At 39.3% G+C, this 26139-nt stretch overlaps 1 protein-coding gene across 19 annotated transcripts in view; it reads right to left on the bottom strand.

Moving 5' to 3' along the window:
• The window catches only part of SNAP91 (synaptosome associated protein 91), a 67130-nt gene that overhangs the window by 35730 nt on the left and 5261 nt on the right, over window positions 1–26139 (bottom strand). For all 19 annotated transcript variants that reach the window (XR_011738458.1, XR_011738459.1, XM_065833832.2 and 16 more), the window contains exons 3-10: window positions 11897–12039; window positions 10736–10811; window positions 8845–8947; window positions 6803–6896; window positions 5435–5546; window positions 3897–4003; window positions 2524–2565; window positions 60–130 (exon numbers count right to left, since the gene is read on the bottom strand). Coding sequence is in view for 17 of the 19 variants with exons in the window: in XM_065833832.2 (XP_065689904.2) it covers window positions 60–130; window positions 2524–2565; window positions 3897–4003; window positions 5435–5546; window positions 6803–6896; window positions 8845–8947; window positions 10736–10811; window positions 11897–12039 (748 nt within the window). In the remaining 2 variants the exon portion in view is untranslated. The remainder of the gene's footprint in view (window positions 1–59; window positions 131–2523; window positions 2566–3896; window positions 4004–5434; window positions 5547–6802; window positions 6897–8844; window positions 8948–10735; window positions 10812–11896; window positions 12040–26139) is intronic.

Here is a 26139-nt window from a genome sequence, read left to right as displayed (position 1 = left end):
CGTAAATATTAACTAGTCTCACATTTTGCCTCGATACATAGTAAAATATATACACTTACTTGTTGCCAGGTTTTTTGCCTTCCAGTGAGTTTAGGTGTTGCTCAAGGGTCTCCATGAGACTGCTAGGAGCCTTAAAGCAAAGAGAAAGACACACTTCTAAACACATTGCACTGATCCAACGACACTTCCAAGCCCAGCACCAACTTCCCTGAAGTCCACTATGTTGTTATTTTATTTACACCACTGTGAAAACAGTTGATTTCCATGCTACAAGTATTCAGGCAACGACAGCTTTTAAAATATAATACTGTCTCCAAATTTGCAGAGAGAAAACATTTACCTCTACTAAAGAGCACCTGAAGCCTAAATCCAGGATGTGCTGCTGATCATGCTTCGAGTCAGTGTTAAACACTGACAACAGCGCAGACATCCACAGGGGTGAATTTAAAAGTAACAGGTTCAAGGTCATCTTTTCAGTTTTGCTTTCGGCCAGACCTCCAACACCTTTTTCATGACCAGAGGGTTAGATTATATTTGCAGTCTAAACAAAACAAACCAGAAGTCCTTTCCAACATCCCCAAAAGCAATTTCCTCTCATTCAAGACTCTCAGCATCACAAAATCTTACAGCTGTGTCTTCTCAAAATGGTGGCCAGACACAGTTTACTGAGCCCAGCAGCTAACTCAAAATTGGGAAGGATTACTTTTTTAGACAACTACAAAAACTAAGCTTTTTCAAATCTCCTTTATCTTAGGTTTAATTTTAAGCAACCTTCTTGTGGTCAGGCAATACCCACAGGCATGCACTTGCTATTGCAATGGTAGATAGGAAAAGTAGCCCTAAATACATATGACAGTGAGCTTAGCTACTCCAGTATGAAAACAGCAAGGAAGAAACCCTCGAGAGAAACAGCAGCATATAATACTCATGTATTTCATCAGGGTTACCAGTTCATCAATGGTACAGTCTTTGATCAAGAGAATTCCCTGTTTAATCTCTTTAAGATCAACCACAACTCTTGACAGCAATACCTATGGTGTTTCTCATAAGGTCTTTAATTTCAGGGTTTACATATTCATCAAAAAGCCAGTTTGTGATTCTTGAAAACAGACTATCCACTGCTCATATACACAGGATGCTGAAAAGCAGTTGCCTGGCTAAATCAGATGCTTCAGGATACTTAGTACCTGCTGGTACCAATGTACAGCTAAGCGTACTTAGGGGATAGTGTCTGCATATTAGTTTTTGCATTAAAACTGAGCAATTAGGTAACTTTACACATGCAGAAACTTAAAAAATACTTAAATGATGGCTGGAGTTTAAATATGTCCTACGCACATATTCAATACAGAAACATCTTAATCATTGATATTTTATAGACATATTTATTCATTTTCAACTAATTTGAGGACAAAAAAGAATTTCTTAAATACATATGACTTATTTAGAAGAATTCTCCAGCAGCAAGAAAAAGATGAACAAAGGCTCTCATTTGCAGGAAGAAAAAAAAAAAAAAAAAAAAAAACACAACAGACTTATACATATTAAAAATGACTATAGTGTAAGATACAAATTGTGTCCACTTAAACTTGCAAGCAGAAAGCTAGGTTTAAAAAACCAAAATCCATTATTATTTCCTGTTACTAGTTACCTCTACACACTTTAAATAGCTTTCCAATGTATTATTCATAGGTTTCTTAAAAGCCAGCAAGGTAATATGAAACTCTTCTATCAAAAGAGGAAGCTTTAGAAAATTTCTACCCAGATGCAACAATTTGGAAATTAAATATTGTCTGGTGTCCAGTTTGCAACACTTAACATTGCTTAATTTCTTCTAGATGCTGCTTCAGCTATTTGGCACAAAACTGCCATACTTTAAGAATCACTAATACATAAAAATGAGCCAAGCTCTTTGGCAGCCAAGATGCCTCCTCAGCCTCCAAAACCTTGCAGCCAAACTAAAAAGTCCAAAGATGACAGTAAATATCCTTTTCACATTAAACACAAAGCCATGCCCCCAGGCCAATTTGCAAGTGATATTGAAAATGGACCAGAACAATAGAAACAGCTACAGCCTAAGTGAGTTTTGATGTTCAAAGTTTTGATGCATACTGACAGAGAAGTTCAGCAATCAAATCACAACTTCTGCATTTAAACTTCAAGTTTACTGTACCTAGACCAAGACAGTAGTGCTAGTGCTGCTATGAATTTCATCTCTGGAAAAAAGACTGTGTCAGGGAGATATTATGAAGCAAGTCACACCACAATATCTACGCTGGCTGTTGTCAAAAATGGACTTGAGTTACAAGCTGCGAAAGCCTGTCCTTTAGCAAGGAAAGAGCAAAACAATCTACCCTTCAACTATAGGTCACTAGTCATAATGAAAAATACTATTTTAGTTATATCAGTCTTAAAAACAGCTTTGGGCAGTTCCTATTTGTGCACATTCCTGGTGTGCTTCCTAGTAACAGAAATTTTAGTTATTACACAGATCCAACAAGACTACAAGAGAAGCTTACCTACCTGTGTAAGATCAGGGATATCGCCTTTGTCAATTCCAACTTGCTGTGGATATAAAAAAAGGTAAAACTTAAGTGCATTATTCCATTACAGCAGGCACTAATTTTGACTAGAACTGTGGTACACTCTTCAATGTAGAAAAAGACTACAGTATACAAGTGCAGATGCCCAACTTTCCAGTAGCTACCTTCAATAGTTTGTGGTGGGGTTTTGTGTGTTTGTTTTCTACAAATTACATATCCATTACAGGAAAAAAAAAAAAAAAAAAAGTTTGATTCCAGCCAGGTAAAGGTTCATGCTCCATACTGTAAGTCGGGCAGGGTTTTCTGGTCACACACAGTTGTGTCAGGGGACAGCATCACTGAGCTGCCAACCACAAACACAGATTCCTGACTATCCTAATGAAGTTCTCTGAAATTCAGCCAGTGAGCAAATCCTAGAAGACATCACTTCAAAAAAATGGTAAAGCTCAAGTCACTTTGTTGTTCTGCTGTTCTCTCCTAGCATTTCAAACACAGCAAGATGAGGTCTTATTCTGCAATCTGGTCTAAGTCTGCAATCTTCTATTAGCTGTCTTGTTGCTTCACTCTGGCTCTTCAAGTTCCCCACTGGTTTAGCTTTTGTGGAAGAACAAGCTCCACTGCCCCTAGTAAACCTGAAATATAGTCACTATAATACCTGTCCTGCAAAGCTGACCTATAGGTGTCTAAAGTACACCACTCCCTCAAGTTAAACATTCATCTCAGACATACGTGTCATTCAGGAGTCTAGCAGGCTCATTCATAAATAGTAAAGTAAATTAGCAAAGAAACAAACTTTTTATTCAGCTAATTACTGCTGTCCACTATAATGAAACATGAAACATGGAAAACGTACATCTTGTGCCAAGGAGCCAACTGGTACAAATGAGAGCCCAGTAAAAGAGTTAACCATGTAATATTTGTATTATCCACATAAAAGGATGACAACCTCACATTCCAGTCAACTTACAGTTGGCTGCAAATACTCAAAAAGCAGACTTTTAAAATTGTTATGTGCTTATTCCTAATTGCTGTATCTTTCTCTAATGTTCAATGCTGTCCTAGAAGCATGCATGTAATACAGCATTTCCAAGAAATATTGATGTAGTAGAAATCATGTCACCTGTTACCAGGAAAGTTGAGGCTGGCTGGACAGTCGAGACATGTGGAAGTTCTAAACAAGGCTTAATGAGTTCAAGAAGAGCTGAACAAGCAGATCCAGGAACTTGTGTATTGCCTCACATTTACACACAGTGAGTCAGACGCTTGACAAATGCTATTAATATTTTATATAGGTGCTAAAAATATTCACAAAATACTTAAGTGCCACGCTTCAGAAGACTGGAAGTCACTTACCTCTGCAACTTTAAGAAACTCTGATACTCTGGTCATTCGAGTAAGAAATCGTTTGTAGATTTCAAGAGCATCTTTACATTGTCCCTTTTTCATTTCAAAAAATTTCTCTAGAGAAATAATTGGGTGAATTTCAGTTAAGATATCTTACATTATGTTTGCATTCAGCAGCAACTCTAGTTTTCAGGAAAATCATGTTTCAAGAATATTGCACTCCATTAAGATTTTTCTACTTGGACACTAGTCCAGTGATGTTCTAGTCCTTAGCAGAATTTAGAAGCTGGGCTTCTTCTGTGGAAGAGTTATATAGCCTGAAAAATTGCACCCCAACCAGCTATAGCATTGTGTTTGATCTTAAAAAGGTTCTTAAGGATAAAAACTAAGCAGGTCAAGTAGCTACCAAAGTTAAAATTAAAAATAATTAAGGGTACTTAAACCTATATTATTAGGACCTCTCCCAAGTTGTGTTCAGCCCAAAGAACAATACTTTTTCCACTTGAGTAGCCCTTTAAAGTTGGTTCATGTCCATTATCAAGCACAACTGCCACATATTTCAACTTTAACTTACACTTCGTTTAGCAGTAGGCAGCAAAATCTTAATCCAATTGTTATGCTCAACACATTTGTATTTGCTCCAAAAGCTTCCCATGTCTACAGTTTCAGCCAAAACACCTACGATTTACTTTTATGAAACCATCAGAAAGCATTGTAACACAGGCACAAAAAAAACTGTCCGAGCTTCACAGCTCAGGAACATCTTTTGAACTGCCTGTTCAATCTCTGTAACCTCTCTGTTCATTCCTGTTGCAGTCAGAGTTTCAGGTCAGTAACGCTTGCCAAGCAATCTCAGTTTTTAGCTGTCTCTATAGACCCACTGAAATGCTCATTAGTTTTAACAGTTAAGGCTCATTTTTCTAGAGGATCAGTTAAGTTTCCTACAGTTTACAGCAACTCCTGGTTTTAGACTTCATAACAAAGCCTTTTGCGGGGACAGCTTAAAGTACATTATGCTGGTGATCACACTAAGCTGGTCTGAGCTTCAGAATGTGTTCACAGCCTCCAATAGACTTTGCAGGCTGATGGTAGATACTGTTCTGTTGAGGATCCAGCTGTGGCAGTCATGCTTTCAGGCAGATCAGGAATGTTATTCAGGAGTATATTACTTCATGTAAGGCTATCACATACCATGGATAACAGAAGAATCTGGGCATCTTAAAAACACAATCAAATAGCAAAAGTTGCCTTGCTAACTTCAAAGAATACTGCACAATTCTTTGAGCACAGAAATGCTCCCCACCTTTAACTAGATTTCTGTACAATTTTAAGGGCATATGACACTAAGTGCATATAACAATCCAGCCTCAGATGAACACTGATATAAGAAATTATAGCTTAAAGTCTTCTCTCACTTCAAAATAGATTAGTCAAGAAAAATGTATGCATTTTTAAAGAAAATTAAGTAAAAAAAAAAACTGAAGCAGATCTGAAACTCATTTTTCACTTGCTTATGGTATGTGAAACATAGACACCAGATTACTTACCTAGTAAGTTAATAACCCCATCATTGTAGCAAGCAAAAAGTTTGATAAGATCTTTAAATAGAAGCATGAATGCAGCATTTATGACACCATTTGTCAGTTCATTTGGATGAACCTACAAATAAAATACCAGTTATTTATACCAGATTTACGGAATGCAATCAGAGGTTTTAGCTTGCACCAGGTATCTGATGCTGTTATAGGATCAAGCATAGAAGCCAGGCTTTCACACAAAGAAACCAAACAAATATTTCAGTTAGCAGATCAAGGATTGCTTTCTTCACCACTCCCAAGCAATCCACTCCAGCAGAGGAGTATTCCCATCAACAGTAAACATCGTAGTCTTAAATCTTTCACCTATCACAGAGGCGGAAAGCAGAGAAGCTATTAACAAAGATGTAATGAAACTGGACAAAAGATGTCAGTTCACAGTGGAGCTGAACCAAACCTCAGTAGTCTACTTGGTAATACATTTGGGTTAACAATGTCAAGACCTTTCCAGTTCTCACATGAACTTGGGCAGAAAATGAGTGTTTATTTATTAAAAGATCTTTGTTTTATTAAAACATATCTCCTCTTCCAAGACCATTATCACAATTCCAATGGCATTTAAGTAATGAAAATACATTATCAAGACATGTATTTCTAAGGCTTTTTTTCCCTGAAAGCTCTAGTGGGCCCAGTATTCTATCTGGGAGTGTGTCCTTCCACCCACAAAGAACAGAAGGAACTTCAAGATGGATTCCTTCAAAGACTTCTTTCCAACATTACACTGTACCTCCTACAACAACTGACTCCTGTATTTATCCTTAAGGCAGATAAATAATTCCACCGACTTTCATAACATTATTACATTATAAATATATTGTAGACGCTTATTTCTATGAATAGTCTAGATCAAAGTTTATCCAATCCAGTTTACAGCTGAAAACAAGATGAAGGTTTTGAGGAAGCCACACAATGGATGTGTGATATTTTAACTGCTTTTTTTCTACCCCAAAAAATAATCTGGTTGCCAAGAGACAGAAAAAAAGATTCTTCACTCTCCTTGCTTTGTCCATTTCTTCCCCTTAGTGATGCAGAAAACGAAACACCCAGCTCCAGGTCATTGTTCCTCAGGAGCCCTCATTTCCCACACTGTTGCCCTACTCCCTCTACAAAACAAAACAACAACAAAAAAGTAGAATCTGCACATTTTGTACATATAGGAAAGGGCCATCCTTCATCTTATTCTACCCTAGTGGGATACAGAAAAGGGGAATTTTTGCCCACATAATGGGATGATCAGTAGAGCATTACCTACAAAGTGCAATGTTTAAATTACAATGCAGCATTTATTAGTGTCAGTGCTGGGTCAGCTTCAATACATACATCGAATTCAAGTAGTGCATCAATTTGTTCCTGCAGTATTGGCATACTCTTCAGCAGCTTTTCAGGAGCCATTGTTCTCATTACACCATCAGCTCTGCAAGAGTGAACACAGATTAAAAGCCATGGTATTTCCCCTTTCCTTCTCTCCAAACTGATTTTTTTGGTCTGAATTTAAGCTTAAAGCTGCCATAATCCACTTCAAACATTTGGAGCACTGTCTGATTCTCCTGCTTCCCACATTGCAAGAGCTGGCATGGAAAATATTTTACCCAGACAACCCCCCTGACAGCAGGCAAAGAAGGATTTTGTGTTGGAGTGACGAATGCAGGAGATTGATCTCTTTATGGAAAGAAGACACTCAGAGTTTAAATAACTTGACAAGAAATACTGTCGCAGAAGGACTTAGAGAACTGATAGTCTTTGTGAATTAAGTTTATTATGAATAAATAATGACAACTCATTGCTAAAAGTACTTTTTAATGATGTGTCTGTGGTCAATGAAGACAAAAAAAACTCTACAGGTGGTTGTTTTTTTTCTCCATCAAGTGCCACAATATATGCATGTCACTTTAGTGACAATTTAAGTCAGGGCAATCTTTGCTTAGCACTTCCTTTCTCTTTATTCATGGGTATTTGTAATTGCATTATTCCTTCATAGCACTTCCACTGACTTTGATCTGTCTTATCAGTCCTGAACCATTACTTCAACAGGATCACACAGCAGTCATGGATGTGTAGCATTCCTTAATTGCCAACTATAGTCTTATATGCAGTCCTAACGCATGCCCATTTTTTACCTCTGAATATCACAAACCTGCACAACCACCATTGTGTATTGCCCCGTTCTAGCCACTGACAAGTATAGCATCTCTTCTCAGGGAATACATACCACCATTTTTACTTATTTTATGCTATGCTCTGAGGCAGCACATTGTTTTGAGCATCAGAAATGACACACACAGAAAACCTTTCCAGGAACATATAGCAAGGCAGGAACAGAAGGATCCCCAGCAACTCAAACTCATGCTTATTTAAGGTAAGCGTTTGAAGGCACTAGGTGACAAAGGGAACCTAGGGTAGATGCTAGTACTATGGTAGCCTGCTGGATCAAAACCTGCCTGAAACATCAATCCAACTAGCTGCCAGTCTTCACGTCAAAAGCTTCTTAATGATATGTATTCCAGACAGGTTCAAGAGATAACTACCACTGTAGCAACGTCATCCAGCTACATGACAGTGAGAAGCAGGAGAGGAAAGCCTGGCAGCGATGCTTACACTAACAGCTCAGAATCCCAAGCTGCAGAATACACCAGAACTGCCAGAACAATCCTGATTAGCAGGAGCATCTTTGACATGCAGTCAATTAAGCTGCATCTTCAGTGTGTGTTAAGCCACTTGCTGTGTTGTCTGTGCTTCAGGAGAGAATCCAGGGCCACTGAAGTCCCAGTTAGAGGAGTCAGAGGTGAAAAATACGTTCTGATAAATACCAACATACTACTATGGACTGGGTTAACTTTTTTTTTTTTTAAACACAGTCCTTGTGGGAAATAAAACCAGTAGCCTACAAACTTATTCTGTTAAGTTTATAACTGTTTGCTAACATCTTCAGGTGTTCAGTTTTCCTTTGTAATCAGTCATCTTTCACATGGAAAGAGTCTGGAGATTAATGAAAAATCCTAAATACAGTTTCAGAGCATTTCTTTCTCCAAGTCCTAAACATAGTCTCGCTGCAGCACGATTTAATAAGAGTCAGATTTAACACATAGCACTAAAAGCTCCGAGTTCTGCAAGGCACCTTACTTTAGTCTTCAGTTTTGTCTTACTAGCCCAGTCTTTCTTCTCCTCCTTGTGCAATTATTAACCCATTACAAATACTTCAGAAATTCAACCAGTTTGGTGTTTCATTGTGGCTAAACAAAGAATGTAAGAACTAAGTCACTGAGACGCTAAAATTAAGCATAAAGCCACAAACAAGATTTTCACGGGTCAGGCAACTCTATCAGTTTATATAGAGTTGCTTCCCCTTATATAGAATTGCTTACCCTTTCTTCACTCTTGCAAAGTCAAATGCCATTTGTCTGTAGGAAAACGCTTTTTCATTCAAGTATCTACTATAACGCCTTATAAAGGTGGACATGTCATAACCTGTAAAAAACAGTTACATGTTTTACATTTAAATGCCTTGCTTGTTTGGAGGTTCTTTAGTAAATGATAACACACAGTCAATAGACTCTAAGGTTATTTGATCTCTGTTGCACAAGAGAACCACATATACAGAACGGGCATCACAAGACATCTTCCAGCTTCTGAAGAAAAAGCAGTAGTGCTTCACCAAAACAATCTGCCACTGTCCTGTGCTTCCAACAGATTCATGGAATGAACCAGTTGCATGGTTCCTGGGGAAACATGCTGGTGGCTCCTACACAGTCACGCAGTAATATTTTTTGATGGCGAAATGAGTTACCCCTCTATTAATGGGGAAAAATGCCAATTTAACAAAAAGTTCATACTTCAATATTAGAGGATTTCCAGGAAAACGATTGATCGCAACTTAAATGCTCCCACTATTTTACATATGTAAGCCCCTTCAACTCTTACATCAACCTTCAAAATTCTCCTGACTAGGTTTACCAGAACAAAAAAAAATATGATGACATTTACAGAGATTAGCGCCTTCTTTGAACTGTTACACCAGGGATCATCAAGGCACATGATACTGTACAAACAGCCTCAAACTTCAGTGACCTTCGAGCCTCTAAGACTTCTGGACAGTTAGTATTACAGTCTGTCCTTCAGGTATTTCTTTCAAAGTTTCTTCCTCTAAGCTACAGAAATGTGTGCGGAAGACAACTCACCCTCCTCTTCAGAACAAGTACCTTTTTGCTGCTTTTGTTAAAATCCACACCCCTTGACTTAGTCATTGAGTGTATTTTTCCTTAATTAACATTAAGTATCTCTGCCAACCCATGCTTAACACTACCAGCTTGGATGCCTCATTATCTATGACACACTGTTTTATTAGCTATGAAATGACAATTTAAAGAAAGAGGCAAAGAACACAAAAGCATGTGCTTAGCAGAATTCATTGTTGCCAAATACCAGTATTTTTTAACATACAGAGCATGTTTTATTTAAACAAGCACAGTTTCGATATTTGTTTAGCTTTGTTCCTGCCCTGTGTTAGCATTTCTAAAAGATGCTCAAGTCTTGGTGTCACACATCACCATCCAAAGATGGAGTAACATGGCATTGCTTAGGTCCTGCCCATTATTGTAGCATTACTGCATTCTGCATACAGTCAACAAAAATTCCGACAGCTGCAGAATTATTTCTTCTCTCTTCTCTAGAAGAGCTACCACAAAACAAGTTTTTCTTCTATATGAGCAAAGTAACAGGAAAATTCATTGATTCCAGAGTCAAAGTATAAACAGACTTTGTAAGCTTTAGAGAGAAAATCTCCTCAGTTTCTGCCTAGACCTCTCTAAATTCACTACTCAGATAAAAACAGCCAGTTCTTTTGGTGTCTTCCCACTCCGTTAAACACTTCCAGACAATTCCTAAAAAGTGCAGTGTCCCCAGGGAACCTAATTACTATTTAAGACTGAGTAAAAGCCAAAATAAAAAGGAAAGTTATCCATTTCACCCTTAACTCCCATAACAGTTAAGGAGATAGCTGACCTGGTCCCAGTTTCAACCAGCATTTTCTAAGGGAGTTGTATGGTTTCACCTTTTGAGTAAAATTTTTGCAGGAACTGAGACACTTTGTTTTGAAGTTGTCCAGCTGTTCACTTGAGCTGGTGTATTCACTAAGTACTTAGAAAAAGGTTTCAGCAGCACATTTTTACATTATTTGCATCTTATGAACGTAGGAGAAAAGCACCAACAGTATCTTATTTAGAATCTTGTTAAGATTATAGACATGAGTAGGCTTACCATGAGATCCGCTTTTATCCAGAAAATTGCTGAGATTGAACAATGTGTTTCTAGATGCCAGGTACTGGATAAATCTCTGCAACACAAAAGTTATTTTCTTATCACAGGCTGTATCTGAAGGCTTTGTACCTCCTGCCAGGAAGATTACCCGTCCAGCTCCAGCATACACACATGAAAACCCAGATTTTTGTCTTAGTCTGCAATACCTTCCTCAAAACTTTTTTCATCCACTCAGATTAATTACATTTAGCCTGAATCTCTACTAAATATCCTACTATATACATAATAATAGATTCTGCGCAAAATATAAAAACAGACTGTGGAAGGAACAGTACAAATTGTAAATTCTTTAAGCGATTTGAGGAAGCACAAGATTTATCTGCTTGCAAAACAGAATGTTCAGGCTAGTCCCAGACTTTTCAATCCAGCAGCCCTCAGTTTCAGCTGAGCCAAGGGCCTGTTTTAATAACAAGCAGGCCCCACATTAAGTACAGGGACTAACAGCCTGAAACAGTTACAGAAAGCAAATCAGAATGTTGGCCAAAATTCAGAACAGAAAAATAGGACAGGAGTAAACATTTACACTGTGACATGGGAGAACTTCATTGCAAGAAAACACTTTGTATACAGCCACGGAGGAATTGTTTCACAGTCATGCTGAAGTTCATTAAGTATGCTTTTTATTTTATGCAGGCATACCAGTCTTTACAGATCAATAAAAAGCAAGGGCAAGGAAAATACAACCCAAGAGGCTATCAAGTTGAATTCACAGCTCTAGGAAGCTTCTAACACTCATGCAGAGAGGGCAGCTATTTGGAAGGCAGTACACGCGTTCCAGAACATCAACTTTAATCCTGGTCAAGAAGTCCCAGGTAGTCTTTAATCCTGCATAGCTCTGTTTTTAGACAGCGCATAAATTGCCAACATCCTGAAACAGGCTGCTGTTTGCTCTTAAGCTACGGTTTTGTAAGCGAAGAGATAGATATTCGGCATGGCTCCAACTATGTTGCAAAAGGTAAGTTTGCTCCTCATCACAAATCATTCTTGCCCTTTATTCAGGTCCTTACTGGTTCAGAAGAGATGCCTTTGCACTACTAACATTTTACACTTGGAGTCTGCTCAGTACCAATGTGGTCTCGAGAGAAAGTTGATTATGCTTACCTCATTGCCATGAACCATTAGATGATGTGTGGTAACTAAGGCTTTGAACACAACCACCCAGCTGCTATTTGTTGCTCGTTCAAAAAGTGTATCAGCCATCTGAGGAATATTCACGTTTGTTTCATTAGTTGCTTGGATCAAGTCTGTAAGAGAGATAAAAGGAAGGTGTTAGGTGCTACAAATAAGACAAAGTTTGTAGCATGGACAAGCTCCCAGCCCACCAGACTGAAGGACATGGTTATGAAAAACAGCAAGTTCAGTACTAATGTTGTACATTAAAAAATGACAAACAACAACAAAAAAACCACCCCAACCAAACAAAAAAAAGAAAAAACACCCCACTTTTCCCACTTTTGTGATTATATTAATACATGGTGATAGCAACACTGGTCTGGTTCTTCTCACCCAAATGTACTAGTTTTCCAAAAATTCTGTCCTGAGCTATGTCCCAACCTTTCTCCATCTCTATCCCAGATGATGTCAGGGTACATAACATCACTTTGCTGCTTGTAGGTTTTCAGTCTGTGTTAGATGAATAAGTATTACTGAATTCTCCATTTACAGGTAATACATCAAGTATACTGAGCTCAGTCACATCAACAAAAATAGGTATCACCAGAATAGATACTCCAGTTATCTTGAAGGTTAGAATTTCATCGGCATGCTACAGCACACCTCCTAGAGTCTCTACAGACCTACAGAGCAGAAGAGTGCATTCAGGTGTGCATTAAGACCTCTTCAACAGTAGGAAAGAAGACAAGAATAGACATCAGTTTACACTGAAGAATAAGTCTTCTGCGAGCAACTGCACCTTAAATAGAATAAGACATTAGTCTGTCTCAGAGAAAAAGACTAAAGCACAGCTTTGCATCCTGTACTTTGCAAAGGTGTAGACTTGCACAGGAGAGTACGTGAAATTAAGATAAGTACTTAAATCATAAAGAGTAGGGCAGCAAGCTTTCCACTAGCACCTCTATTCCACAGCTACTGATGAGATCTTCGATTTACTACATCACCTATTACCTACAGACTCTTGCTAGGCAGCCAGCCATGACCTTCTACAAGCTATTATCTAGTTTTTTAGACACAGCTGGAAACTGCACACTGCAACTGCATGACAAAAACCTGTGTGATGCCAGACATAGCCTTGGAAAGACTTCAGGAAAAGACTTAATGCAACACAAAGGACATAGAACAGAGACCTAATTGTAGGGCTGAGGCTTAAAGTTTGAAGATCTAAGTAGAAAAAGTTAAAAATTAAAAAGCTTAACTACTAGACAAAGCATTATCTGTGTTACTAATGAAAATACTCATCTTTCCCTCTCCCTGAGAGGACAGTAACAATTGTTAATGACTTTCCACATGTTTGTTTTCCCCCTCCCCAGCCTAGAAATGTTCTACAAACTCAGTAATGCTACCCTTGAAGGAGGCAGTTCCGCCAGCAAAGTATCACAGTAGTAAAGTGGTTTTACTGCATGACAGCAGTTCAAAACCATAGAGCTCCAACAAGTATCCTTGATCTTGTTGTACAAATAGGCCAATAATTTCTTATTCTTTACTGTTGATTAATGCATTATAGAAGACAGTGGTTTGTAGAAGCCCAGAAGCAAGTCACAAGTGGCTTGCTCACCATTTATTCTGTTCAGAGGTTCTAGTGAAGATGACAGCTTTTGTCCTTTATATAAGGAAATACGCATCAAATTTGCAAGCTTTCATTCCCAAGTTTCAGTACGTAGCTCACTATGGAAGCAGGGTGCTATGAATTGTGTATTCTGTCGGTCAACGTTAGATAATGAAACCTGAGAGGAGTTTCACCCACAGCAATGCTGGCAACAGAGCCTACTGCTATACGCCACTGCAGCACTCCTTCCAAAGTCACTCCGTCATTTCTGCCTCCTCTCCAAACTGCTGGAGGGTACAGCATCTCAGTCTGCAGCTCTGGATGTTTTAGGACAGGAGTAATTATAGTGTGCTGAGCAGAGAAGTATGATTAAATTTAAGCCTTCTACTTTCAGTGCACAGAAAAGATTTAAACCATGCATGAAGATTTTACTCATCATCTGAGGGGTGGGAAAAAAAGGAGATGGGGGTTAATTCTTGTAGAGCTGTTTCCCATTAAGTCACACCACAAAGTTAAGGAATTCAAGCTTCCTGAGTTTCTTTCCTCAATACCATAGTTTCAACTTAACCTGCCAATGTCAGCATCTGCAGCAACTCAGAAGCATAGATAACTTTAACAAACTCTGAGCAGCAGAGTTTGGTGGCTGAACTGAATTTCAGAATAAGACTTGGCAAAATTAATTTGCCTTCAGCAAGGTAGGGAAGAAGAGGTATAAGGAAAAAGAAAATGTACACGAGAAAAAAGAAAATCTAGAAAATAGATTTTCCAAAGATTCAGACACTGACTGGTGGAACAGAAACTTAGTTTTCCAAACAAGCAATGAAGTTCAGAGTCTAAAAAGCAAGTCACAGGTGGACTTGTTAATAGAAAATAGATCATACTAAAAAGTACCAGCTGACACACAGCAAACCACGTGATGCAACCTTACAAAGGTGATTCCGTTTGGGGTACAAAGAAGTAGTACAAACAAGGTTTAAAGGTACCTCCCTGATGAAGTTTCTGCTATTGCAGGCATCCATGTCTACTACATTGACAGCTAATCTCCAACCCCCAAAACTGAGCTCAAATAAAAATTCTAAGCAGAGTAAGAAACTGGGAATGGTACAGTAATAGCAGCCAATGCTTTCATCATGACTTTCCTCACGACTTTCACACAAGTGGAGAAGATGGAGAATGAAGACCTATAACCTTCCTTTGAATCTGCTTTACTGTAGGAATAAATCATGATTTCCAAATCACAGTACATTATTTCCCTTATTTCTTCTCTTCACATATTGGTAGCTGCTATTTTGGTCTCTCCTTCAGTCTAGAGACATTTAATTTGGATTTTAATATACTTTTTCTAGTTAAGTTTTCAGATGCAAAAGTTATACACATGGAATAAATGCTTGTCAATTCTTTGACACTGTAACTCAAATCAAGACAACAGCCTTCAAACTCTTTGACTAGCCTATTTTTTGGCTTGGCCTTAAGACATTTGCAGCCTATTCAGGGAAGAGAAGCAAGGCTAGAGTATGATTAAGACCTTCATTAATAAAAAGACAAATCTGCCAAAACGAGGAAGAATGGTACAGAGTTCAATAAGGAATACTAAACTAAAGTAAGTTAAGACACCTGAGCACTTTGTGACCTTTTAAATAGATCATTAAAAGAAATAACTGATTCTGGTGATTGTTAAGCTCATGAAGTAAAAAAAGTGAAGAGTGAGAAAGTCTCACTGTCTTTAGAATTTCAGGTTTGTTCAGGCTTATTAAAAACCACCTCCTTATGTTGAGGTTTGCTTTTTTTTGTTGTTGTTTTGTTTTGGCATAGGGGCATTTGTTTTTTATGAGAGAAATTCTACAACACTTAAAAGAATCTACCTTATTCCTTTACTTTTTCAGATTGTACTCTGCATCAGGGCAGGAATTTTTCTAATTTGGTTTTGTTAGGGGTGTTTTTGTTTGGTTTCTTTTTGGGGAGGAGTTTGTAGTTTTGTTTTTGTTTCTGTTTTTTTACACAGCTGCTTAGTAGACAGACCTGGGATTCCCCAGTTCTAAGTTAATTATTCACAATTTACGTTTCAGTATGCAGAGAAACAGCAGCAGAGCACAAGACCTCTCTGTTCAGAGGGGTATTGGTGCCAACTTAAGAGCAGCTGTCATTCCAGGTTGAATTAACAGGCGAGCTGCCTCAGCATATGAGCTGTGTCATACATTCAGTTCCTAAACTTTGCCAAATCTCTGAGAGTAACCCCCTTACAGACCTTCCTTACTATTACACTGAATGCTACAATAGTCTTCTCAAGTTATTTCTCTGGCTTAGAAGTATTTAAATAAAGCCTTGAACCTGCAGAAAAGGAAATGCAGGGTGGTTCCAAATCCAGGCTAGACAAGAGCAGGAAGAAGTGTCTTAAATGAAGAGTTTACAATCCTCAACTAAAGAAGTTAAATAGGCAAGTAACAGTAGAAGTTCTCCCTTGCAAGACAACTGTATCAGGAAGCTACTACACTCTCATGCTAACCAACACAAGTGCTGAACTTCCATGTCTGCATAAGACAGACCACAAAACAGTACTGGAAGCAGAACAAAGTTCTCAGTTTCTGCTTTTACAGAAAATATTTATGAGAACCTTAGGTGATTTTAATGTTGTTGGCTTTGACTATCAAACAATTCCAAAAACAAGAGTAGGGAATTTATCGGTGGGGTTAAAGTATATCATCTACTCTTTTCACCCTCAGCTTGCCCCATCTCCACAAACATGCATCATAATCTGGCTTGTAATAATGACCCAAGCAGAACAGCAATTCATTCTCTCTCCTCCTTCCTCCTCAAAAGGCTTCCTCAAGAGTGACTACACCTTACCTTGACCCCAACAAGCCTACCCTTTATCAAAGTCCAGCATGTTCCAGATATTTCCTATGCACTTTCATGCCTATATCAACTCAACAAACCTAAACACAATCTTCCACCGAGTGCGTGAGCTTCAGGTACTATGAAGACTTTCCCAGTAATGCAACTATAATCCTTGTCAACTACAAATAACTACGGAGACTGCTACATCCCTTGTCCAGCCTTACTTCACAGACCTCCTTCTTCCCAAGCATTTCTCAGTCTTGTGAGGACAAGTATTTGCTGCAGGTCCTGACGTTTGGGAGGTCATGGCCATCAGTCTTCAAACCACATGACTGCATCCCACACCAAAACAACCTTTTATATACAATTTCTTCCTCTCTGCCTACTCATGGGCATATTTGTACTTCTTATACTATTAAGTGCTTTGCAGAAGAGAAAGAGTTTCTTCTTCCCCATCGATCACATGAAGAGTTTGCAGAGAGACAGGGCAGATGACACTGAGTACCAGTAAATTTATCTTGAAGCTTCCTCCAGTTTCTAAAACTGAGAGTTTAATTAGCCTTAGAGAAGGGGTGTCAAACTCATTTTCACCGAGGGCCACATCAGCCTCACGGTTGCCTTCAAAGGGCCAAATGTAATTTTAGGACAGGATAAACGTAGCTACTCCTCCTAGAGTCGCCTCATCACACTACTCTTTTTTAAATACAACAGTGCACCACTTCCCCAAATACCTGTTTTGAAAACAAAGCTGAAAAATCTACTGCCCATAAACATTGCTGGATTTTATTCTAATGCACTTTCCTACAGTCTGCACCCTTCCTTCCCCACCATATCAAGACAAGATATTTTGGCTTAAGTCACCTGCAAAAACCACCCTAGCTCATTAGTAGTATCAAACTAGTTATGTTGGATTTGTGACCTTTTTGGTCCTTAATGATTTATACATACTTTTCCACCCAAGAGGCTAAGGTGTGGCTCTCTTGGAAAAGGGAAAATAAAAGTCAGCTGTTAGGTAGTCTTCTACTGCATCTGAAAGGGTGAAACGAAGGTAGCTGTTTCCATAAGTACTAATAGTGGGGAAAAAGTGTGACTATAATGTGTTAAAAAACTTTGTCATAAGCAAGTCGTTCAAGTTCCATGAACTGTGAATACTTTCTTCTTAAAACAAAAGTTCCCAAAAATGTATAGCTCCAGTGACTCTACAGAAGAATTATGCACATTACCTTTAGTGTCTACATTTGAGTTTTCTCCTTGAGGGTAATATGACTGAAAGATGACATCCAGGCCATCTGCAGAAGCTCAAGTTTAAGCAGCCATCATAGGGGTTTTAAGTACGGTCTTTAAGACTGCTAATTAATTAGTGATTAATATATTTTATGGACAAAGTCCAAGAACTTACTGACACCCATGACCCAACTGTCAGAAGAACGAAAGCTTTGATTTTACTCAGGAACTAAGTATCTGGAACAACAGAGTTGTCATCCAGAAGCTGGGCTACACAAACTCCCTAGTACAAACATTCTAAAGAAAGCAGCTTTTTAGCCTCACATGCATGAAGCCAAAACATTAACAGGGAAAAAGCCCCATTCCCAAGCAATTCTGCTTGGTTTCTTCCTGACCATGGCCTCCACAGCGTTTTCAAGAATCTTCACTGTAGTAAAAGCCTTAGTTGTTTAGCATGAAATTTTTCCCCTGTCCAAAGCAACAAGAAACTCAGTCTGAAACCTTATTTGTACAGAATTCACTCACTTTGAATACCAAAGAATTTGTCTCAGGCGAGAATTCAAGTTCAGTAAAGCACGAGAAAGAGGAGAAACCACTGCTCTAATATTCCTTTCCTCTCACACAGAGACATCATTTTAGATTCTCATTCCACCCAAATCCTACACAACAGACATATGTATTTTTCTGCTCAAAGACAAGAATTGAGCAGTTCTTTTTATGTTGATAGGAAACATCAATTAATCCTGGAGCTAGATGTGCCACTTGTCTATTTTATTGATTTACTGCAAATAGCAGTCGAGCCACAAATCACCATTGTACTACCTTTTTTGCACATCTCTCAATAGTTTAAGAGATACAAAATGCCATTTGCATTTGGTGGACACCAGCCAATGGTTCTAAAGTTAAAATACAGAAGCAATTGTTTTGGAAAAATGCAATTCCCCATCCTATTGTAATATGGTTTCTTAGATGCCAGACTCTAGGGGAGACAGGGACATGGGAAAAAACCCTACTAACATCACCAGTAGCATATGTGTTAAGCATTCGACCAATAACTTGCACAAAAAAGAACTTTCAACTGACACGTCAAATCTCATGCCTCATTTTAAAAGCCATTTCATTCAGCAGTTCAAATCTGAGAGCCTTAATCAAAATATACATTAATTTAGAGAAGAAATAGGAAACTGCAGCCACCAGCCAAACTCCTACCAAGTCTTCAAAGCATTTATTCAATTTCCTCTAAGAGGTAGAATTGTTCTCTCCATCCATGCAAGCATTTAAGCCACAGTCCCATTGCATCCTAGATCTTGCTGCATACAACAGAACAATTTTAAATGGGGTATATTGTTGCAAGATTATTGCTTAGGAGGAGAAGAGCCAATAAGATCTAGTTAACTGACTACTGTAACTGGGTAACTGGATACCAGGATTCCATTATCTTTCCATGAGGGTGAACAACCCCTAACATTATCTGTTGGTTATATCACTTCAGAACTCTCATCACTTGGTTGTTTACTAGAATATCAGCAACAGCATCAACTGCAGCTTTTATCCAGCACAGCTACACTAGAAAAGTAAGGATTTCATGTTTTCCACAGCAGCATGGAGTCATTTACCATAATCTCCACACTAGAGTTTTCTAATCAGCCTTTACATGTTGGACTGATCTTACACTCCAACCACATCTGGCAGAAAGTGGTAATCAACTGAGGCATGGTACATGAGCTATTTCCGTTGTCATGCTGCTGTCGTTTTTATTCTGAGAAGAATGAACCCTGGTTAGCACTGTCCATTCCCAAATGATCTATGTTCCTCAGAAAACCATTTGTTTTTAATAAACTTGTAGAAGTGAAACTGTTACTACCCTATCAATTCTGCCCAGAACAGCAATTTGTAATCCACTACAAAACTGAATGGGACTGAAAATATATTGGAAGGAGCCTGGTGTTGCAGCTGCACTGCTTCACTGTTACACATTGGGAATACTTAAAAAAAAAAAATAGGGTTGAGGATGAGACAACATGCAAGCAACTTGAATGACATGTTAATTAGCTACAGCATGTATGCTAGAAACAGGTCAGATGAGTAGGCAGGCTCAGCAGCTGACACATCTAACTTTCAATATCCAGACCACGGTCTATGTTTTCCTACTGTCTCAGCCAGATTCTTCTAGAAGTTCAGCTATTTTGTCATGGAATGATGTGACCTTCAGTAAGGTCAGCCTGAAAAATAACCAAACAAGGACAGAGCCTATGCACTCCGTCAAGCTGACAAGCCACCAGAAGCTTAGCATGGGTTGAAATCCTTAACTGGGAATGGAATGCCCACAACTATGAAGATAGTCCTATTGAAAACGTGAACATACCTGTAGGAAAAAGAAAACGAGTGTAATCAAACCTGTCTGTAGTCAGTGCAACATTATGACCTCCTAGAGGCATCCTGAAGCAGCTGCAACTAATCAGCAAATTCTTCATAACATGAGTACAAAAATTTCTATCAATTTTGTCTTGTATCTGTGTATCTATAATGCAACAGAAAGACTGTAAGAATTCCTAAAACCAGATGGCAGCCTCTTATGTGAATACTGTGCCTTAAAACAGCTATTTTACAAACTAACTGATATCCTTCATGATTAGATGGAGCTTCACTCTCTCCTTGCTAAAACAAAACAAAACAAAAACCAAATATGTATTTCCTTTATATTCATTCCCTGTACCACACCAGTTAAACAAGAGTCCCTTTGCTTCTGCCATATAGACAGGTGAGTGTAAGTCTCAGAAATCCTGAAAAGACTAACATCAACTACCAATAGACTTTACTCTTCAACATGAACCTGCCGCCTTTCATATACTGCAGATTTCTCAATGCTGAAAACAAAATAAAAAAAAAAAAAAATCTGTTAAACCCTGTGTAACATCCACTAGAGAGACAGAAGATGCAGTTAGGACTGCTAACATTTAAAAAAAAAACCCGACAGTAGTAAGTTGCTATCTAACAGTTTGAAGTCACCAGTGCCTCTGGAAGATGTGTTTGCCACTGGCAAGGGAAATCTCCTATCTAGCTGTTGACGAGTGGGGAAGTTGGAATCCATCAGTTTTGTGCAGAGTCAGATCCCTAGACTGGAACACCCAGAAGTGTCAATTAAACCCCTATGTACACTATGGAGGTGAGTTTTGAAATGTAGCTTCTGATAATACTGCCTAAGCAATTTCTAGTTTCCCAATAAACAAAAGGTAGTTCTTTAAACTCATCTATTCCATACATAGCAAACTTTGCCTGTTAATACTCTTGTCAATCACAAATAACAGGGCAATTCGAAGTTTAAATCAAGCTTAGCAAAACTAGAATGGCTCTTAAATGACACAGAATGAAGGATCCGATCTGAAAGTCACAGGCAAGGCTCGCATATGAAAACAGCATTCTGTTTCAGATGCTGCTTATGAAACATCAGTCATGATAAAATTTACATATTTTCAAAATGCTGCACACTAGATATGCTGACTTCCTCTGGCCTGTTGCCCCTTAGCAGGATGTGCATTCTCCTATAAATAGGTTTAGATGAAGCTATAAGAGCTACAAGCACAATAACTGTACTTTGGATTCCAGAGTCATGCAGCAAGATCCAGACCCAAGTCTCCTTTTGAAAAGGTTAGGTTTTAAGACTCCAGGGTTGCTAAAGAACCAATGCAATGATGTGTTAAAGCTTGCATCTATATTCAACCTCTACGTAATGAGAAACAGCAGCCTTCAGAGCCAGGAGACAGGCCAGCTGGCTTCCCCCTTTCATGTAAAAAGTCCTACGCTCTCTGAAAGAAGAAGTGAAAGGAAAAAGAGTCCTTTTGAACTCCTACTTAAGTGCATTTATGTGGGATCTTCAATTATGTGTAAAGATGTAACTCCAGCAGCCCTGCACTGTGGCAAGATAACTGATCACTGCCTTAGTTTGAGGACCTCCTAAACTTGCACAATTTTTAAGAATGTGAGCGACAAGTCAGCATGTTTTATTCATGCTTTGAGCAGCCATGTCTTCCTCTCACTTCTATGGAGGACCATTTTAGAACATTCTGTAAACTATCCAACTTAAGAGATATAACAACGCTATGCCAGAGGCACTAGGAGCCTGCCAGGATCTGCAGGGTAACCACTGACCATCTGCTGTGGAAGCAGCCACTGCCATTGTGTCATCCACACTTGTGCCAAGCCAAGAGTCAGTTTGAAGAGAGTGAGTATACTGTCAGTAGTCAAGCCACAGTCTTGTCACGCCTCTTTAGAACAGCATGTTTATGACACTTTCTTGAAAATATATATGAACTTTGGTCCTTTAAATATATGGCAGAACAATCTTAGCCCAAGTGAACACTGAACTCTCCAATCTACCTTCACTGGGTAGCCATGAACCAGTCTCTTAAAGACCTAGAAACAACAGCAAAGAACATCGCTTTCATCTTCTTTCCTTCTTTGAGAAAATAAAGCCACCTCGGCAAAGCACATGGCTCAGCTGTTTTGTTAGAGCTCTGTGGCCCATCTACAACACAGAAGTTACTGCCAACTTGCTTTCTACCTGTGCTAATTTCACATATTGGTCTACAACCAAGAAGACTTGACTACCATGAATCAGACACGAGCTCCAGACACATCCTGTCAGCAACTTGCAGTTCTCAGTACATACGAGAGGCAGCATGTGCTTTCTTGGTGGCCTTCAAGCATGATCATGCCTATGTACTTGCAAAATCTCCTCTATAATAAATATTGTAACACATTTGAGTGTTGTCCATAGCTAGAAAAAACAGACTCTGGGACTGACTGACATGCTGCCTCAGCTCTAATGGCCAGAGTACAGATTACATAAATGCAAAACACTAGCATGACACCAGGACTTTTAAGCATCCAATCCCTTTCATTAAACTAAGTTAAGATACAGATATAATCTGAAATAAAGCATGAGATTGCATTATCCTAGGCAGGGAGGAGGAACAGAAGGGTATTTAGACTTGGTTCAACTGGAAATTGGTGGTAATGCAGCACACTGGTATTTCCTATATCGTACCTACAACTAAGCTGCCAAAAGCCTCAGATGCACAGTGGATGCACCATTTGCCAGCAGCCTAGAAAACACTGTTCTAATATTCCACCTACATGCACAGTGACATTTCAAGTCTGATGTCCAATACCATTTGTGGCACTAGTCTAGATTGCTCATGTATTCCCTCTCCTAGCAGAATACGTCCCTCAACTGCTTCAGCAGATGTGTTTCAGAGCCTAAAGAGAACATTTTTTGTGAGCACAAGCAGCTTAATGGCTACCAGCTATGACTCGAAGTCCACCCTTATAAAATTTGTTTTATACTGGTTTTCAGTGTTTTCAAGCATCTCTGCAGAAGTAAACATGATCAAAAGTACTAAACCAGTTTTCAGGGTCTAGCATGTGGTTTGCAAGACTCCAGAAAAAGCAGACTTAACCATACCCTGCAAAGTGACAAGCTAGTCTCTGCCAAGTATTCAGATTGCCTTCTAGCAATTACCAACATCTGGTTTATTCAGGTTTTATTTAAGCCACTAAGCTCTCAGCCAAGCAAAATTTTAGCCAGCAGGAAAATCAAGTAACCATGCTGAGTCTGATGGAGCAGGATACTCTAATATCAGCTTACCAATGAAGCTCCACACTGCAAGCTTGATGGTCCTGCTGACTCAGGGGAACAAAAGTACTGCTGCAAACCCTGTGCTACAGATCACTGTCTGCAATGCTGCTAGGAAGGCTTCTTCTACCATATCATTTAGCTTGAGTTCAGGGTTCAGCCCCGTGCTAGATGACCCATTCTTTCAGCACACTAGATGTCCTCTGCTGAGATTCAGACCCCGATTTCCTGGCTTGCTTTACTCCTTGCTTTTTAGTTTTCATGGTATTTTAAACTCCTCTCTCTAAGCTATGCAGAATATTTCTCCTAATCTGCATGCCACATGTTGAAGTTTGGAGATTCAAGTTTCATCAGACGCTCATTGGTGAGCCCTATGCACACATGAGAACTTGTGCTTTTCCACCCTTACCTACATCCTGATCTGTGCCTTGAAAAGTTTCAAAAAGGAGCAGAGCATGTTAACTTAATGATACTGTTTGGTACCACTGACTCATCTTTGGACAAAGTAAGACAAAGGAAAGAGATATAATGTCATCCCCCCCACCTCAGTTTTTCCCCATCCCCAGAAACACTGGACCCAGCTCCTTCAGCAATAACATGTGTCCACAGCTGACTGAGGAAGGTCTCAGTAGACACATTGGGTGCATGTGGCACGGTTTTGGTAGCAGGGTGGGATGCTGCAGCTGCAACCTCTCAGAATCAGGGTCTCTTCCAGAGGCTGCAGGGAATATCTGCTCCAGCACTACAGAGTACCTCCTGCTCCACCTCTGATTTTGGTGTTCATGTGGCCATTTCTCACTTTTTCCCTCCTCCTCCTCTGCCTGTCCAGTGTTTTCAGCCCTTTCCTAAATACATTTTCCTGGAGGTGCTACAAGGTTGGAGGATGGCTGTGTCCTCTGGTGGGTCCATTGTGAAGCTGGCCATGTCTGGGATGGAGCAAGCCCTTGTCTCTTCTCACAAAGACCATTCCTGCAGCCAACACCTTGCCATGGACACCTAGCACTGGGGGGGAAGGTAAGTTGGGTAGGAAGAGCAAAATAGTCTTGAATATCTTGAATATAAGCAGAAAAATACTAGAGGCAGGTGTCCCTCTGCTATACTACCATTTCTTCAGAAGTGAGGACTAAGAGGGCAGCAAATTCTCCTCTTTGGCTACCAATTTCTGCATTCAGCAAGCAGCAGGGAAGACAGATACCATCCAAAGTGCTGTATGTCCTTCAGAGTTATCCTGACTGCCATCTACTTTTAAGCATTTCAGAAGATCCTTCACAGGGCAGAGGCACAGGACGATGGATTGACCACACCAACAGAGCATTTTCTTGTAGACTTCACAGCATTCCTCACTAGTATCATAGGCCTAGGTAAGGCACACACAGAAGATGAAGGGTTTAAGAGCCCAGCTGGGAAATCAGAGGCACAGATCAAATCAAACTGCAGATTTGTTTGTTTGTTTAAAAGACATTCAATTGCTGACACCTAGAATCCAAGGGAGTAACACTATGAGACTATTATGAAACATATTCAACTGCTAAATAGAAATGATTAAAATTATGGACTAGTTACTGTCCTACTGACCATCTCGTGAATAAGGGGCCTCAAGGAAAGACATGGCTACCCCATTATCAAGGTCTACTAACACAAGTCCGTACAGCAGAAAGACCTGACTTGTCCCAGAATTTGTTATCCATGACCTTGACAAAGCATGTTTAAAAGAAAGATCTTGATAACTACTGAAAACAGTCAAAGAATACATGCCTTCAGCTGAGGAGAAGCCAAAAGGAGGGAGGGTAGGACTAGTCAGTCTAGCTTTATCAAGTTACACTGTTCGGACGAAAGAAAGTTTAACATTACACTGTCTACCTGCTCTTCTGTTCCCTCATCCTCCCTTTCCTCAGGCATTGTACCATAAGAAGACTTAAACCCAGAACAGTTCAGATACAGAAGATCAAGTGATCCTGCCCATGTTTCAACTTTTGGATCTTAACATGAATACAAACTGCTACGCAGGTTCAAATCTATTTTGAAAAATTATTAGTTAGCTACGTCTCAGCTTAATTACAAGGGTAGTCTCCTTTTGGTATTACACATGCCTCAAAACCAGTATGTGACCCAAGGTAGAACTGAAAGTTTTAATGCCATGGAAATGCTCAAGATCAACTAATCTAAAAAGCCTTCTTATTAGCTCCCCTCACCCACAACAGACATTTCCACTCCTATTCAGACAGCAACACATCTCCAAGCAAAGCAAGTCTTCAATACTGCTTTGGGAAAGAACATGAGAGAAGCCCACAGAAACAGAGAGCTATTCAACATAGAGACTGGTGGCAGGTCTGTACACACACACAAGATTCACTGGGGTGACAAGGGGGAGTTCTCAGTTTAGAAAGCACTCCAGCTGTGACAACAAGAGCCACGACACTGTATTACAGCTGATCTTCGATGCTAACTTTTAAACAAAGTCAGTTCTCTCAGACATGGAAAAAGTGACAAATTACTGCAATACAAGATACAAAGAAACATGAAAAAGTAGTTTTATTAGTAAAGTGTGAAAGATTAAGCCCAGTTGTACCAGGACTCTGTTCTTGGTGGTTTTCTTGAAGGTATTTCCACTGCCATAAAGACAAAGTGTCACCTGGACTGCAGAGCAATGCAGCACTCGCACGCCTGCACTACTCCTGCTAGGAAAGGGCCCCAAGTGCCAGCAGACTTGGAACACTCCCCAAATCACTTCAGCAGCAGACAGCTTCTGAAATATGCATCCAAGTTAACAGTCACCGAAGTCTAGTGACTCAAATAGCTCCACTGACCCTCACCTCTCACCAAAAAGCAGAGACAGACATATTCCTCAGGAACAAGATATAGGTTTCTAAGACTAACCCGTGGGATCTAGCAACTTTATCTTTACTGAACCTAGGAAAAGTGTCTAAC

The sequence above is a fragment of the Patagioenas fasciata genome, chromosome 3, assembly GCF_037038585.1.
Source record: "Patagioenas fasciata isolate bPatFas1 chromosome 3, bPatFas1.hap1, whole genome shotgun sequence".
NCBI classification, from domain to species: Eukaryota; Metazoa; Chordata; class Aves; order Columbiformes; family Columbidae; genus Patagioenas; species Patagioenas fasciata.
Note: the sequence above shows the minus strand (reverse complement) of the source record. Positions and strands in the feature narration are given on the sequence as shown.